This window comes from Oncorhynchus kisutch, linkage group LG24, assembly GCF_002021735.2.
Source record: "Oncorhynchus kisutch isolate 150728-3 linkage group LG24, Okis_V2, whole genome shotgun sequence".
NCBI classification, from domain to species: domain Eukaryota; kingdom Metazoa; phylum Chordata; class Actinopteri; order Salmoniformes; family Salmonidae; genus Oncorhynchus; species Oncorhynchus kisutch.
This window is the reverse complement of record NC_034197.2, coordinates 20,233,438-20,250,174: the sequence shown is the minus strand read 5'-3', so window position 1 is coordinate 20,250,174 and position 16,737 is coordinate 20,233,438. Positions and strand designations below refer to the sequence as shown.

The window sequence follows — 16,737 nt, the reverse complement described above, 5'->3', positions numbered from 1 at the left end:
CAAGGGCACAGAGAACAGATTTTTCACCTTGTCTGCTCAGGTATTCGAATCAGCAACCTTTCGGTTACTGGCCCAATGCTCTAACTGCTAGGCCTCAAAAACTATAATGACAGTGTATTTTAAAAGTAGAAATTACAAGACTTCAATGTAATTACAATAACTAACATTGTTACTTGCATAATCACACATTTGCAGAATTAAACTCAGAACACAACAGATCTCAAACTGCTTTTTATTTAATCTTAAATAACAGTACATTTTAATATAGTTTCTATCTTGCAGCCAGCTTTCAGTTGTACACTGACTGACTTTAAATTTAAATACAAAAGGTGAGAAGGGAACAGCTGGGTGGAGAGATCTACAGTTATTTCATGGCAAGAAAAGGAAAAGGAATTTTATTTAATATTTCTGTATTGATTTTCTTTGTTGCCAACTCCAGGCCTAACGCACAAATACAGCACATTTTTGTACAGAATTTTGCAAAGGAAAAACAGAATGGGGGAAAAAAATGCCACTACTGCTAAAGAAAGTGTTTACACAAGGAGGGGAACAGAAAATTCTGTCATTCAAATGCTGCAAGTTCTCTTTTATTATTAAAGGACAGAAATAAAACCTGTGTTACAAAATGTTTATTTTCTTTGTCCCTGGAATTTGTTTGCTACAGAAGGAATGAAAATGTCTTTGTTCCATTTGTGTGTGCATGTTTTAAATGTTTACATTACTTTTATCAAGGAATCCATCCCAAGAATGGATGTTGTAAGACCAGGTAACCATTTGTTATGCTGTGGTGTTTGCTTCTCTCAAGTGCATAGGATTGACATTTTAATTGAATTATGTATGCACAGAGTAGCCAAAAACAAGATAAATACCATTGTAATGATATATTTAACAGGTTATTTTCTTAAAGAAAAACATCAAAAGGACTTAGTTCTATATGCACCTCTTTTTAAGCAATTCTACAGCATGCGATTCTAAGAGTTAACCCACCCATGGCAGAATGCCAAAATATTTTTTATTTTATTTTTTAACTTAAAAAGCTTCGATATCATTATTTTCAAACATTGATTTATACAACATGTCATTCACAGAGTAGTCACTGCATTTCCAAGCACGGAATGGGCACCTCTGTTGAATGAAACCGGGGTAATAAGTAGAGGCCTCCCTACCCAACGAAATCACTTCTCCGGTCGCAACCACGGTCATCAAAAGGGTAACAAAACAGAAATAAAACGAAGAAAGTGAACCAATGGGTTAATCTTCATTTAATTATTCTACATTGCCGCCCAACAAAAGGTGAAGAGAATGGTTCAAATGTTTGTTTTCATTTTGAAAATGAGCATTCATTATCATAAACAGAATATGCTTGGTTAGTTAACTTTTCTTGAAACATTATTCTATACATGCAAAGTTTAAATTTGTGCAAACAAACATTTGTGACTAAACAGAAAAAAATAAACAAATAGTGAAGTATCTTGGGACTAAATTTACAGAATGGCCAGATCCTCCTGTTGGTGGCTCATGGACTCGACTCCCTGCTGAAGCTCAATTCTCTTGCCTTTTTTTCTGATGTGATTAAGATGACGATAATTTGTCATTTTTATTTCCAACCTACAAAACTTGACTCTAAACTATATCAAGACTGATAAAACAAAGCTCTCAATCCTCATTTTACCAACAGGTCACTGATCTAGTTCCCTGAACCAAAAATAAAGGTGGGGGAAAAATAAACATGACCAAAAAGCTATCAAGAGTTAAATCACCGTTGTGTAGATTACCTTCACTCAAACCTGTGTATTGAAGATGGATTACACATTTGCATGGGGGTGAATGTATTTTCTTATGACACAATATCAGAAAATGGTCCCAGGAGGAATGCACAATTCTCTCCCCCATTCCATTCCACTGAAATTCCTCAACTTTTTAGCTGAGTGAAACAATTGTGCTCTTCTTTTAAATGAGAAGGAGAGAATTTTTCCCTTGGTAGTTTTTGGGGGTTGGAGTCAGTTTCATGGTTTTGAGAAGATTGGATATGCAATAAAATTGAACATTTTGGAATAGTCTTCCACTCAACTTCGGAGTCCAGATGCCATCTGAAAAAAGGCGGGACACAAAGAAGAAAATGTGCATTATTGTTATTTGCAACAAAAGTACCTCCTAAAAGTGCATAGTAATTGTAGACAATTAACCTCTTAAATTTCCAAACTTAGTCGTCAATGGTGAGCTACAATTCATTGTTGGCCAACTCCCATGTTCACCTCCAGGATGCAGCAGACACATTCAGACTAAAGTTTTGAGAATTACACAAATATTAATTTTCACAAAGTCTGCAGCCTCAGGTTGTATGATGGCAATTGACATACTCCAGAATGTTATGAAGAGTGATCAGATGAATTGCAATTAATTGCAAAGTCCCTCTTTGCCATGCAAATGAACTGACCCCCCCCCCCCCCCCCAAAAAAAAATCCGCCGCATTTCAGCCCTGCCACAAAAAGACCAGCTGACATGTCAGTGATTCTCTCGTTAACACAGGTGTGAGTGTTGACGAGGACACGGCTGGCGATCACTCTGTCATGCTGATTGAGTTTGAATATCAGACTGGAAGCTTCAAAAGGAGGGTGGTGCTTGGAATCATTGTTCTTCCTCTGCCAACCATGGTTACCTGCAAAGAAACATGTGCCGTCATCATTGCTTTGCACAAAAAGGGCTTCACAGGCAAGGATATTGCTGCCAGTAAGATTGAACCTAAATCAACCATTTATCGGATCATCAAGAATTTCAAGGAGAGCGGTTCAATTGTTGTGAAGGCGGCTTCAGGGCGCCCAAGAAAGTCCAGCAAGCGCCAGGACACACTTCTAAAGTTGATTCAGCTGCGGGATCGGGGCACTACCAGTACCACCTTGCTCAGGAATGGCAGCAGGCAGGAAAAACATCAGGGAGACTGATATTCTGCAAAGGTACAGGGATTGGACTGCTGATGAATCCCTTTTCCGATTGTTTGGGGCATCCGGAAAAAAGCTTGTCCGGAGAAGACAAGGTGAACTCTACCATCAGTCCTGTGTCATGCCAACCGTAAAGCATCCTGAGACCATTCATGTGTGGGGTTGCTTCTAAACCAAGGGAGTGGGCTCACTCACAATTTTGCCTAAGAACAGCCATGAATAAAGAATGGTACCAACACATCTTCCGAGAGCAACTTCTCCCAACCATCCAGGAACAGTTTGGTGGAGCCCCTTGCCATAAGGCAATAGTGATAACTAAGTGGTTCAGGGAACAAAACATTGATATTTTGGGTCCAGGGCCAGGAAACTCCCCAGACCTTAATCCCATTGAAAACTTGTGGTCAATCCACAAAAAGGCAGGTGGACAAACAAAACCCCACAAATTCTGACAAACTCCAAGCATTGATTATGCAAGAATGGGCTGCCATCAGTAAGGATGTGGCCCAGCAGTTAATTGACAGCATGCCAGGGCGGATTGCAGAGGTCTTGAAAAAGAAGGGTCAACACTGCAAATATTGACTCTTTGCATCAACTTCATGTAATTGTCAATAAAAGCCTTTGACAGCTATGAAATGCTTGTAACTATACTTTAGTATTCCAAAGTAACATCTGACAAAAATATCTAAAGACACTGAAGCAGCCAACTTTGTGGAAATTAATATTTGTGTCATTCTCAAAACCTTTGGCCACGACTGTAGAGAACATAATATTCAGTACTACTAAATATATACACTCCACTCTGAAATACATTTGGCAAGGGTGATGAGATCAATCTATATCCTAGCTGAGAAACGATCAACTCCGCTTCTTGTATCGAGGCGGAGTTGAGTTTTGATAACTGGTCATGGGATTTGCTAGCAATAACATTGAGTCACCATCAGTCGTTTCCTGTAAAAAAAAATGTAAATTCTGGAAACACAGTGCCTTCAGAAAGTATACAACCTAAATTCAAAATGGATATCGATTTTTTTTCCTCTCACCCATCTACACACAATACCTTATGACAGTGAAAATGTGTTTAGATATTTTGGCAAATGTACTAAAAATGTAATAAAGAAATATAATTTATATAAGTATTCACACCCCTTTGCTATGACACTCCAAATTGAGCACAGGTGCATACAATTTCCTTTGATCATCCTTGAGATATCGCTACAACTTGGGAGTCCACCTGGGGCTAGGGTTGTTGCGGTGACCGTATTACTGCCACAACGGTGGTCACGAGTCATGAAGGCAGTCACGGTAATTAGGCTTCTCCAAGCTCTGGTGTTGCTCATGGTCATTAGTCATCTATTATCTATAATCACTCTGACATGAATGCAAAAGTATTTGGAAATCTAATCAAACACTTGTGCAACATTTCAATAGGCTATGCAATTGCATGAGAAAACAGAATGATGGCCTCTACTAAAAATAGGGTAAGGTTTCTATAGGCTAGGCCTACTATAGCTCATCTTTTTAAAATGTTTAATTAAGCACATTGCTTATATTTACAGGGGTATAGCCTACCTGGGTGGCATGAAAATAAACAGCTGGAGGCAGGGCTTTCTCCTATAGAGCTCCATTTTTATGGAACGGTCTGCCTACCCATGTCAGAGACGCAAACTCGGTCTCAACCTTTAAGTCTTTACTGAAGACTCATCTCTTCAGTGGGTCATATGATTGAGTGTAGTCTGGCCCAGGAGTGGGAAGGTGAACGGAAAGGCTCTGGAGCAACGAACCGCCCTTGCCGTCTCTGCCTGGCCGGTTCCCCGCTCCACTGGGATTCTCTGCCTCTAACCCTATTACAGGGGCTTACTGGCTTACTGGGGGTCTCTCATGCCGTCCCTGGAAGGGGTGCGTCACCTGAGTGGGTTGATTCACTGATGTGGTCATCCTGCCTGGGTTGGCGCCCCCCCTTGGGTTGTGCCATGGCGGAGATCTTTGTGGGCTATACTCGGCCCTGTCTCAGGATGGTAAGTTGGTGGTTGAAGATATCCCTCTAGTGGTGTGGGGGCTGTGCTTTGGCAAAGTGGGTGGGGTTATATCCTTCCTGTTTGGCCCTATCCGGGGGTGTCCTCGGATGGGTCCACAGTGTCTCCTGACCCCTCCTGTCTCAGCCTCCAGTATTTATGCTGCAGTAGTTTGTGTCGGGGGGCTAGGGTCAGTTTGTTATATCTGGAGTACTTCTCCTGTCCTATTCGGTGTCCTGTGTGAATCTAAGTGTGCGTTCTCTAGTTCTCTCCTTCTCTCCTTCTCTCTGAGGACCTGAGCCCTATAGGACCATGCCCCAGGATTACCTGACATGATGACTCCTTGCTGTCCCCAGTCCACCTGGCCGTGCTGCTGCTCCAGTTTCAACTGTTCTGCCTTCTTATTATTCGAACATGCTGATAATTTATGAACATTTGAACATCTTGGCCATGTTCTGTTATAATCTCCACCCGGCACAGCCAGAAGAGGACTGGCCACCCCACATAGCCTGGTTCCTCTCTAGGTTTCTTCCTAGGTTTTGGCCTTTCTAGGGAGTTTTTCCTAGCCACCGTGCTTCTACACCTGCATTGCTTGCTGTTTGGGGTTTTAGGCTGGGTTTCTGTACAGCACTTTGAGATATCAGCTGATGTACGAAGGGCTATATAAATAAATTTGATTTGATTTGAATAAACTACAGGGAAAGCATCCATTTGCTATTTAAGTGCACAGATGACATGTATTTTGTCCCTCTGTCCCCGTTTTGATACAGGTGCATGATAATGGTCCATTCTAAATTAAAACAAATTTCACACATTATTTAGTATATGTAAAGACAATAATACATTTTAAAAAATGGTCTGATGGGTGACAATATAAGCTTATCACTTTTGAATGATGACCAGCATAAGAAACAATGCCTTTTTTTGCAACTTTGAGTCCTAGTCGTAAAAATATGGAACTACCCAGACTCCGGCTCTGGCCATCTGACCAAACTGAGCAACCGGGCAAGAAGGACTTTGGTTAGGGACGTAGCCAAGAACCCAGTATGGGAGAGCGGCCAGACGGAAGCCACCCAGGAAAAAAAGGCAAATGACAGCACACCTGGAGTTTACAAAAAGGCCTGTGAAAGGCAAAATATGTGGGTTGATGACAAAAAATAAACTGTCCTTTTTGCAAAGCACTATGTCTAGAAAAAAAATGGCACAGCGTATCACCCGTCTAACACCAACCCTACCGCATGGTGGCAGCATCATGCTATGCGGATGCTTTTCAGCAGAAGGGACTGGGAGACTGGTAAGAACTGAGAGAACAATGAATGGAGACAAATACAGGCAAATCCTTGATGAGAACCTGCCTCAGAGTGCAACGGACCTTAGACTGAGGCAAAGATTTACATTCCAACAGGACAAGCATACAGCCAAAGCAACGCGGGAATGGCTTCAGAACAAAAAATGTTGAAGTCCTTGACTTGAATCCCATTGAAGACTGCTTTTCACCGCCGCTCCCTTCGAACTTAAGAGTTTGATCAAATCTGCAAGGAAGAATGGGAGAAATTCCCCACATCCAGATGTGCAAAGCTGATAAACAGACAAAAAAAAAAGAAGTTGTAATCGCCACCAAAGGTGCTCTTACAAAGTCTTGAACACTTATGTAAATTAGATGTTTGTGTTTAATTTTCAAAATATTAGCAAACATTTCTAAAAACATGTTTTCACTTTGTTATTATGGGGTATTATGTGTGTATGATCTTTTAATGGCGTCAGACCGAGGCTCTGCATCTGTCATCGTGCTCCTGGACCTTAGTGCTGCTTTTGATACCATCGACCACCACATTCTTTTGGAGAGATTGGAAACCCAAACTGGTCTACACGGACAAGTTCTGGCCTGGTTTAGATCTTATCTGTCGGAAAGATATCAATTTGTCTCTGTGGATGGTTTGTCCTCTGACAAATCAACTGTACATTTCGGTGTTCCTCAAGGTTCCGTTTTAGGACCTCTACTGTTTTCACTATATATTGTACCTCTTGGTGATAACATTATGTTTCCGAATGACAACTTTCACTGCTATGCGGATGACACAGCTGTACATTGATGAAACATGGTGAAGCCCCAAAATTGCCCTCCCTGGAAGCCTGTGTTTCAGACATAAGGAACTGGGTGGTGACAAATATACTTTTAAAGTCGGACAAAACAGAGATGTTTGTGCTAGGTCCCAAGAAACAAAGAGATATTCTGTTGAATCTGACAATGAATCTTGATTGGTGTACAGTCGTCTCAAATAAAAACTATGAAGGACCTCGGCATTACTCTGTACCCTGATCTCTCTTTTGACAAACATATCAAGACTGTTTGAAGGACAGCTTTTTTCCAACTATGTAAAATTGCAAAAATCAGAAACTTTGCCAAAAATTATGCAGAAAAATTAATCCATGCTTTTGTCACTTCTAGGTTAGACTACTGCAATGCTCTACTTTCCAGCTACCCGGATAAAGCACTAAATAAACTTCAGTTGGTGCTAAACATGGCTGCTAGAATCTTGACTAGAACCAAAAAATGTGATCATGTTACTCCAGTGCTAGCCTCTCTACACTGGCTTTCTGTTTAGGCAAGGGCTGGTAAGGTTTTACTGCTAACCTACAAAGAATTACACAGGCGTGCTACCTATCTTTCCGATTTGGTCCTGCCGTACATACCTACACGTACGCTACGGTCACAAGACGCAGGCCTCCTTACGGTCCCTAGAATTTCTAAGCAAACAGCTAAGGGCTTTCTCCTATAGAGCTCCATTTTTATGGAATGGTCTGCCTACCCATGTGAGAGACGCAGACTCGGTCACAACCTTTAAGTCTTCATTGACGACTCATCTCTTCACTCATATGATTGAGTGTAGTCTGACCCAGGAGTGTGAAGGTGGACAGAAAGGCACTGGAGCAATTAACCGCCCATGCCGTCTCTGCCTGGCCTGTTCCCCTCTCCACTGGGATTCTCTGCCTCTAACCCTATTACAGAGGCTGAGTCACTGGCTTACTGGTGCTCTTCCATGCTGTCCCTAGGAGGGGTGCGTCACTTGAGTGGGTTGAGTCACGTGATCTTCCTGTCCGGTTTGGCGCTCCCCCTTGGGTTGTGCCGTGGCAGAGATCTTTGTGGGCAATACTCGGCCTCGTCTCAGTTGGTGGTTGGTGGTTGAAGATATCCCTCTAATGGTGTGGGGACTGTGTGGGGACTGTGCTTTGGCAAAGTAGGTGGGGTTATATCCTGCCCGTTTGGCCCTGTCCGGGGGTATTGTCGGGCGGGGCCACAGTGTCTCCCGACCCCTCCTTTCTCAGCCTCTAGTATTTATGCTGCAGTAGTTTGTGTGTCAGGGGGCTAGGGTCAGTCTTATATCTGGAGTATTTCTCCAGTCTTATCCAGTGTCCTGTGTGAATTTAAGTATGCTCTCTCTCGGAGGACCTGAACCCTAGGACCATGCCTCAGGACTACCTGGCATGATGACTCCTTGCTGTCCTCAGTCCGCCTGGCCATGTTGCTGCTCCAGTTTCAACTGTTCTTCCTGCGGCTATGGAACCCTGACCTGTTCACCGGACGTGCTACCTGTCCCAGACCTGCTGTTTTCAATTCTCTAGAGACAGCAGGAGCGGTAGAGATACTCTGAATGATAGGTGATGAAAAGCCAACTGACATTTACTCCTGAGGTGCTGACCTGTTGCATCCTCGACAACCACTGTGATTATTATTATTTGACCCTGCTGGTCATCTATAAACATTTGAACATCTTGGCCGTTCTGTTATAATCTCCACCCGGCACAGCCAGAAGAGGACTGGCCACCCCTCATAGCCTGGTTTCTTCCTACGTTCTGGCCTTTCTAGGGAGTCGTGTCCTAGCAATCGTGCTTCTACACCTGCACTGCTTGCTGTTTTAGGCTGGGTTTCTGTACAGCACTTTGTGACATCAGCTGATGTAAGGGCTTTATAAATACATTTGATTTGAATTTGATTTGTATATGTGTAAAATACAAATCTATCCCATTTGAATTCAGATTGTAACAAAATTTGGAATAAGTCAAGGGGTATGAATACTTTCTGAAAGCACCGTACCTATGTTTGTCTGGTACAACTGCTGTTCCTGTGTGTGGGTGCTGAAATCTATACTTATTTTTTTTATCGAATACAACCACCAACTCATCTCAGGGCGAATGTGCAGACTTAAATCGGTCCGTTCTATCTGGGGTCCTTGGGACGTCCCTACTAGAAGAGGTCGACCGATTAAAATTAGCACGGCCAATTAATTAGGGCCAATTTCAAGTTCATATAACAAATCGGTAATCAGCCTTTTTGGACGCCGATTATGGACGATTTCGTTGCAATCCACGGGGAGACTGTGTGGCAGGCTGAACACCCGTTAAGTGAGTGCAGCATCAAAAGGACCGTGTGTATGCAAGGATCCAAGGTAAGTTGCTAGCTAACATTAAACTTCTTATACAAAAACTATGAATCTTCACATAATCACTAGTTAACTACACATGGTTGATGATATTACTAGGTTAACTAGCTTGTTTTGCATTGCATATAATCAATCAATTATTTAAACCAAATTGAACATGTTGAACATGTTTCCTTAATTTGAGACAAAATTGATATAAGTTCAAATAAGTGTTCATTGTTCATTCAGTATTGCTGTAATTGTTATTACAAAAATATATATAAAAAATTTATCAATCTTCCGATTAATCGGTATTGGCTTTTTTTTTTTGTCCTCCAATAATCGGTATAGGCGTTGAAAAATCATAATCGGTCGGCCTCTAGTCCCTACCCTAAACCTTAACCCTTACCTTGACAATTTTACATTTAAATGGAATTGGGACGTCCCACGGATCCCGGATGGCACGGACCCAATTGAATCTCAGCATACGTAGTACAAGCAACCCAAATGAGGAAGACGTTGGTGGATGTATTGGGCTCCCGAGTGGCGCAGCGGTCTAAGGCACTGCATCTCAGTGCTAGAGGCGTCACTACAGACCCTGGTTCGATTCCAGGCTGTATCACAACCGGATATGAATATCTTAACAGACTTGCCTGGTTAAATGGTTAAATATATATAGATATCACACACACATACATTCACTAAAAGCTTTTATTAAAAGTATGAAGGACCACAGTTGTACAGGACAAACAAACATAGGTACAGTAAGCGGTTATAGATATGAAATTTTTTACAAGAGTCAACTGATTGTGACTCAATGTTGTTGCTACCAAATCCCATGACCAGTTATCAAAACTCAACTTCGCCTCGATATAACAGAGCTGACATTTCCTCAGCTATCTTCATCCAAGTTAAACTGGTACATGGTTCCCTATAGAGAAACCCCTTTTTTCCATCAACTGACAGACTGCATTCTCAGACTGCATTCCCACTTTATGAAGTGCAACTACATGGCATCTTTACTTGTTGGTGTTACATGTGAATACAAAGTAACTCATTTGAAACCACAGACTACTTGTCCAGTTTACATTCAGTATAATTATAGTTTCACATAGCATATCTGCATAGTGTTCAGCGGAGTAATTATCTCATTCTGGTTACTGACATAGCTGTACAGGAACTAGATGGCATTTATAGAGGAACTATAGGACATAATGAAACAACCAGGAGAAACAGAGCAAGTACAAATACATTAGTATTCAACTCAACCATGCATTCATGCCTTACTTTACGGTGTCTATGCTACTGTAAATCATATTGAGATGTTTATATGCACTGAAGTTAAAGTCCCCCTCCAGATATTTTGGAACCTTTCCAGTTGAAAAATGATATCCAGAGTAGAACCACAGCAATATACACATATTACATTTAAAGGGATACTTGGCAATGAAGCCCTTTATTTACTTCACCTGAGTCAGATTAACTCGTGGATACAGTTATGTCTTTGCATGCAGTTTGAAGGAAGTTACTAACTAGCACCAGCTCAATTGTTATCTAACGTTAGCGCAGACTGGAAGTCTATGGATATCTGCTAGCATGCTAGCATATACCCATTAACTTCCAGTCATTGAGCTAATGCTAGTTAGCATTGACTAGCGAAACTACTTCTAACTTCCTTCATAATGGACACCGAGACATACACTACATGACCAAATGTATGTGGACACCTTCGAGGAGTTGGTCCCCCCTTTGCTGCTATAACATCCTCCACTCTTCTGGGAAGGGTTTCCACTAGATGTTGGAACATTGCTGCAGGGACTTGCATCTATTCAGCCACAAGAGCATTAGTGAGGCCGGGCACTGATTTTGGGCGATTAGGCCTGGCTCGCAGTCGGTGTTCCAATTCATCCCAAAGGTGTTCGATGGGGTTGAGGTCAGGGTTCTGTGCAGGCCAGTCAAGTTCTTCCACACCAATCTTGACCATTTTTTTTTTTATGGACCTCACTTTGTGCACGGGGGCATTGTCATGCTGAAACAGGAAAGGGCCTTCCCACAAAGTTGGAAGCACAGAAATTTCATAGAAAGTCATTGTATGCTGTAGTGTTGATTTCTAGTCACTGGAACTTAAGGGCCTAGCCCGAACAATAAAAAAAACTGCCCGAGAACATTATTCCTCCTCCACCAAACTTTACAGTTGGCACTACGCAGATGGTGACGCGTGATTAATCACTCCAGGGAACGTGATTTCACTTCTCCAGAGTCCAATGGCGGTGAGCTTTACACCACTCCAGCCGACGCTTGGCATTGCGCATGGTGATCTTAGGCTTGTGGTGCGGCTGCTTGGCCATGGAAACCCATTTCATGAAGCTCCCGACAAACAGTTACAGTGCTGACGTTGCTTCCAGAGGCAGTTTGGAACTCGGTAGTGTGTTGCAACGGAGGACAGACGTTCTGTGAGCTTGTGTGGCTTACCACTTCGCAGCTGAGCCCTTGTTACTCCTAGTCATTTCCACTGGTTTCATTTCCAACCTACAGTTGACCAGGGAAGCTCTAGCAGGGCAGAAATTTGACATGCTGACTTGATGGAAAGGTGGCATCCTACAAAGGTGCCACATTGAAAGTAATTGAGCTCTTCAGTATGGGCCATTTTGCCAATGTTTGTCTATGGAGATTGCATGGCTGTGTGCTTGATTTTATACACCTGTCAGCAATGGGTGTGGCTGAAAGAGCAAATTCCACTAATTTGAAGGGGTGTCCACATACTTTCGTATATAGAGTGTACATGAAAAAATACAGAAGTATCCCTTTAAGCATCAATAAATAAATGTGGAGCAAATCAGCAATATATCTTAGAGTGCCATGGCATGTCGGGCACACTTGTGGTGGAAGGGCGGCTACGCTGTGCAGTTACCTTCAGACTCTAGTTCCAGATCTTGAGGAAGCTGTCCCAGGACCCTGTTGACACGGCCATGCCGTCATCAGTCACACCCAAGCAGCTGACACGGTTGTCATGTCCAGCCAGGACACCTAGGGACAGAGCAGGGTCAGCGGTTAGAAGTCAGGCGATGATATATCACAACACGCTTAGCCAACGCCACTCTATAAAAGACTCCATTAAAGACGTGGCTGTGTATCAGTTCTATTCTGTTGTATATCGGTAAACTCAGTTACTAGAAAATGTTGCTAGTACAAGTGTGTGTGTGGCAGACCCATCCCATCTCTTATCCAGACCACATATGTAATCAATAGAACTTAGCAATTCATGCCTCTGTGGGACCAGATCAACTGCTGGAGCAAGCAAAACAGCAGGGGCTATATCCACAAACCCTGCTGCTGTACAAACTAGCCTTCACTTGTACAATGGCTGTCATGGATTTAACAGTGAAAACTCCCTCTAGCCAATGCTTACATCAGTCCTATGCTTTTGAATCGATGACAGGAAGTCTAAGTGCTCAATTCTGGAAAAGGGTGGATAATTGGGAATTCTCCTGTTCAATCTGCTTTATATCTTGTCTAGTAATGCTGCATGTATGAAGTATCCCTGCTGTGCTTGAGGAACTAGCCTTGCTACAAAACTGATCAATTGCGTGGCTGCAGACGGTACCACCGATGTGCTCAACTAAAGTAACCCTGCTGTCATCTGATACCTATTGAACCCCAGTAATTTCTGTACCAGAGACCACTAGGTGCTCTAAATCAATGTCCCTCAGGGACTCCCCACATCTAGTCCATTTCAACCCACTCCCCCTCCACCAGCCCTGGCTCCTCTAGCTACATTCCACCCTGTTCCACTACAGGGAGCTGTACAGGCCTACAGCGTTTTGGCTGATGACGTCAAATATGTGTACAGCCTTCGCAATAACATCAGGAACCTAGCTTGACCACTGTACTGTACTCCACTGTACTGTCGTCATCATGGTGGCCTCAAAGTATGATTTAAAAAATGTGTATTACATTTATTTTACCTTTATTTAACTAGGCAAGTCAGTTAAGAACAAATTCTTATTTACAATGACGGCCTAGGAACAGTGGGTTAACTGCCTGTTCAGGGGCAGAACGACAGATTTGTACCTTGTCAGCTCGGGGATTTGAACTTGCAACCTTTTGGTTACTAGTCCAACGCTCTAACCACTAGGCTTACGCTGCCGCCCCAATGATGAGGTGGCCCATAGATTTAGGGTCAGTTATTAAACACCCCCCCCCCCCCAACCATTAAGGTTTGGGAGTACTGTGCTCTGATCCTAGACCTGTGATTTGGGCGTTTAAAAAAAAAAACCTCACACCCGCCCGCTGGTCACCTGCACGGTCGGCCTTGAGGCTATCCCACACGTTGCAGTTGAAGTCGTCGTAGCCGGCGAGCAGCAGGCGGCCGCTCTTGGAGAACGCCACTGAGGTGATGCCACAGATAATGTTGTCATGGGAGTAGACCATCAGCTCCTGGTCGGCGCGCAGGTCAAAGAGCCTGCATGTTGCGTCGTCTGAGCCCGTGGCAAAGGCGTTACCATTGGGGAAGAACTGGGCGGGACGGGAAAGAGGGGAGAGATGGTATGAGGCTAGGTCCGATAATATCTTCCTCATCACTCTACGTGCGGTGTATGTGTCCGTGTGTAATGAGCTAGTGCATAATGGTTGCCGTGGCATTATCAAGGTGGGTGCTACACATTGGTAGTGACTTCACCCTTTCATAATGTAAAGTGCTTGGTATTGACCAAGTGACCATCCATACAAAATACACAAGGGACAATAGATACAGATGTAGCATGTCCACATTCACGCTTCTACACGTATCACAGAATCCACCCTTAAGCATGCTAGTGTATATACAATGTCCGTATTGAAGTCTATGTATACACAGGTTGACCGGTGGTCGGATCGTGTGATTGGCTTACGCAGATGGCATTAATGTCCGACTCGTGCCCGGTGAAGGTTTGTCGGCACATTCCTTCTCTGATGTCCCAGAGCTTGGCGGAAGCGTCGCACGCCCCGGACACAAACAGCTGCGTGTCGGGCGCAAGCGACAGGCTCATGACATCGCCGGTGTGGCCGGCGAACGTGGTCGTCTGCAGGCCCGTCTCAATGTCCCAGAGACCACTGGGGGAAGGAGAGGCAGGGAGAAAAAAGAAAGTTTGAGGCGTTTGGAGTGACTGTTTTCCGCCATACTCTTGGGATGCATTCAGATATTCGCCGTTGCGTTTAACCTCAATTTTAACAAACAGTGTAGAGCTGGCATATCCACTCAGTGAACATGGGAAGGGGGAGGCAGGCAGGCACAGTTCCCCCACTCACCATGTGGTATCTCCAGAGCTGGTGACGATCTTGGTGTCATCCACGAAGCGACAGCAGGACAGGTAACCTGGAGGCCACAGCAGAATTAAGTCAGTCATCAGACATGATTTGATTTGAGACAGTCAGCACTGAGAAGCAGTCACAAAACAGGGGAAATGGTCTAAAGCTACAAGGAGGAACTACATTACAGGCCTTGACCCAGTATGTTCATTATATTAGCCTTACCACCAAAAGGGTACAATATAAATGAAGACTATAGGAAATGAACATGTGCAAGTACAACAGAACCCACTCAATAACACAAACATAACTTTTCAGTGAGCTGACAGACATGGGTCCTGTCATGTGAGACTAAAATCAGTGGTATTGAAAGCATTCAAGACTTCCAAGGCACTGGTTAATAAATAAATTGTGTGCATAAACAATACCAGTCTTGTAAAGTGGTGGTTAACCATGGTCTATGATGTGTCACAGGTGCGCTAGCTGTGCGCCTTTAGAAAACACACCCCTCGACTTTTACCACATTGTGTTGTTACAGCCCGAATTTAAAACAGATTATATTTAGATATTTGTTGTCCCTGGCCTACCCCGTAATGTCAAAGTAGAATTATGTTTGTCAACATTTTTACAAATCAATTAAAAATGAAAACGCTGAAATGTAGTATTCAAGTATTCAACCCCTTTGTCATGGCAAGTCTAAATACAGTGTATTCGGAAAGCATTCAGACCCCTTCACCTTTTCCACATTTTGTTACTTTACAGCCTTATTCTAAAAAGGATTAAATAGTTTTTTCCCCTCATCAATCTACGCACAATACACCATAATGACCAATCAAAAAACTAGACATTTTTGCAAATTTATTTCAAAAAAATCTAAAACTGATTTACATAAGTATTCAGACCCTTTACTCAGTACTTTGTTGACGCACTTTTGGCAGTGATTAAAACCTCGAGTTCTCTTGGGTATGATGCTTCGAACTTTGCACACCTGTATTTTGGGAGTTTCTCCCATTCTTCTCTGCAGATCCTCTCATGCTCTGTCAGGTTGGATGGGGAGAATCGCTGCACAGCTATTTTTAGGTCTCCAGAGATGTTCGATCAAGTTCAAGTCCGGGTTCTGGCTGGGCCATTCGAGGACATTCAAAGACATGTCCCTAAGCCACTCTTGCCTTGTCTTGTCTTGGCTGTGTGCTTAGGGTTGTTGTCCTGTTGGAAGGTGAACCTTCGCCCCAGTCTGAGAACCTGCTCCAAAGAGCTCAGGACTTCATCAAGGATCTCTGTACTTTGCTACGTTACGCATTCCCTCGATCCTGACTAGTCTCACAGTCCCTGCCGCTGAAAAACATCCCAACAGCAAGATGCTGCCACCACCATGCTTCACCGTAGGGATTGTGCCAGGTTTCCTCCAGATGTGATGCTTTGCATTCAGGCCAAAGGGTTCAAGCTTGGTTTCATCAGACCTGAGAATCTTATTTCTCATGGTCAGAGTATTTAGGTGCGTTTTGGGAAACTCCAAGCATGCTGTCCTGCCTTTTTTACTGAGGAGTGGCTTCTGTCTTACCCCTCTACCATAAAGGCCTGATTGGTGAAGTGCTGCAGAGATGGATGTCCTTCTGGAAGGTTCTCCCATCTCCACAGAGGAACTCTGGAGCTCTGTCAGAGTGACCATCGGGTTCTTGGTCCCCTCTGAGACCAATGCCCTTCTCCCCCTATTGCTCAGTTTTGCTGGGCAGCCAGCTCTAGGAAGAGTATTGGTTGTTCCAAACTTCTTCCATTTAAGAATGATCAATTTCACTGTTTTCTTGGACCTTAAATAGTGCATAAATGTTTTGGTACCCTCCTTCAGATCTGTGCCTCGACAATATCCTGTCTCGGAGCTCTACCGACAATTCCTTTGACCTCATGGCTTGGTTTTTCCTCTGACATGCACTGTCAACTGTGGGGCCTTAAATAGACACGTGTGTGCCTTTCTAGATCATGTCCAATCAATTGAATTTACCACAGGTGGACTCCAAGTTGTTTAAACGTCTCAAGGTTGATCAATGGAAACAGGTTGCACCTGAGCTCAATTTCGAGTCT

The 16,737-nt window shown here is 43.3% G+C and overlaps 1 protein-coding gene across 6 annotated transcripts in view; it reads right to left on the bottom strand.

The window, feature by feature from the left end:
- Nucleotides 1-216: 216 nt before the first annotated feature.
- LOC109869645 (guanine nucleotide-binding protein G(I)/G(S)/G(T) subunit beta-1) overlaps nt 217-16,737 on the bottom strand; it is a 57,058-nt gene continuing 40,537 nt past the window's right edge. For 2 of the 6 annotated variants that reach the window (XM_031803992.1, XM_031803993.1), the window contains 5 exons: nt 14,659-14,725; nt 14,262-14,463; nt 13,671-13,887; nt 12,284-12,399; nt 572-2,090 (listed from right to left, as the gene is read on the bottom strand). In XM_031803992.1, the coding sequence (XP_031659852.1) occupies nt 12,293-12,399; nt 13,671-13,887; nt 14,262-14,463; nt 14,659-14,725 (593 nt within the window). In that variant the 3' untranslated portion in view covers nt 572-2,090; nt 12,284-12,292. Of the gene's footprint in view, nt 2,091-10,069; nt 10,575-12,283; nt 12,400-13,670; nt 13,888-14,261; nt 14,464-14,658; nt 14,726-16,737 lie in introns of those variants that run through there. The other 4 variants (XM_031803996.1, XM_031803997.1, XM_020459917.2 and 1 more) reach the window with 3 other exon arrangements.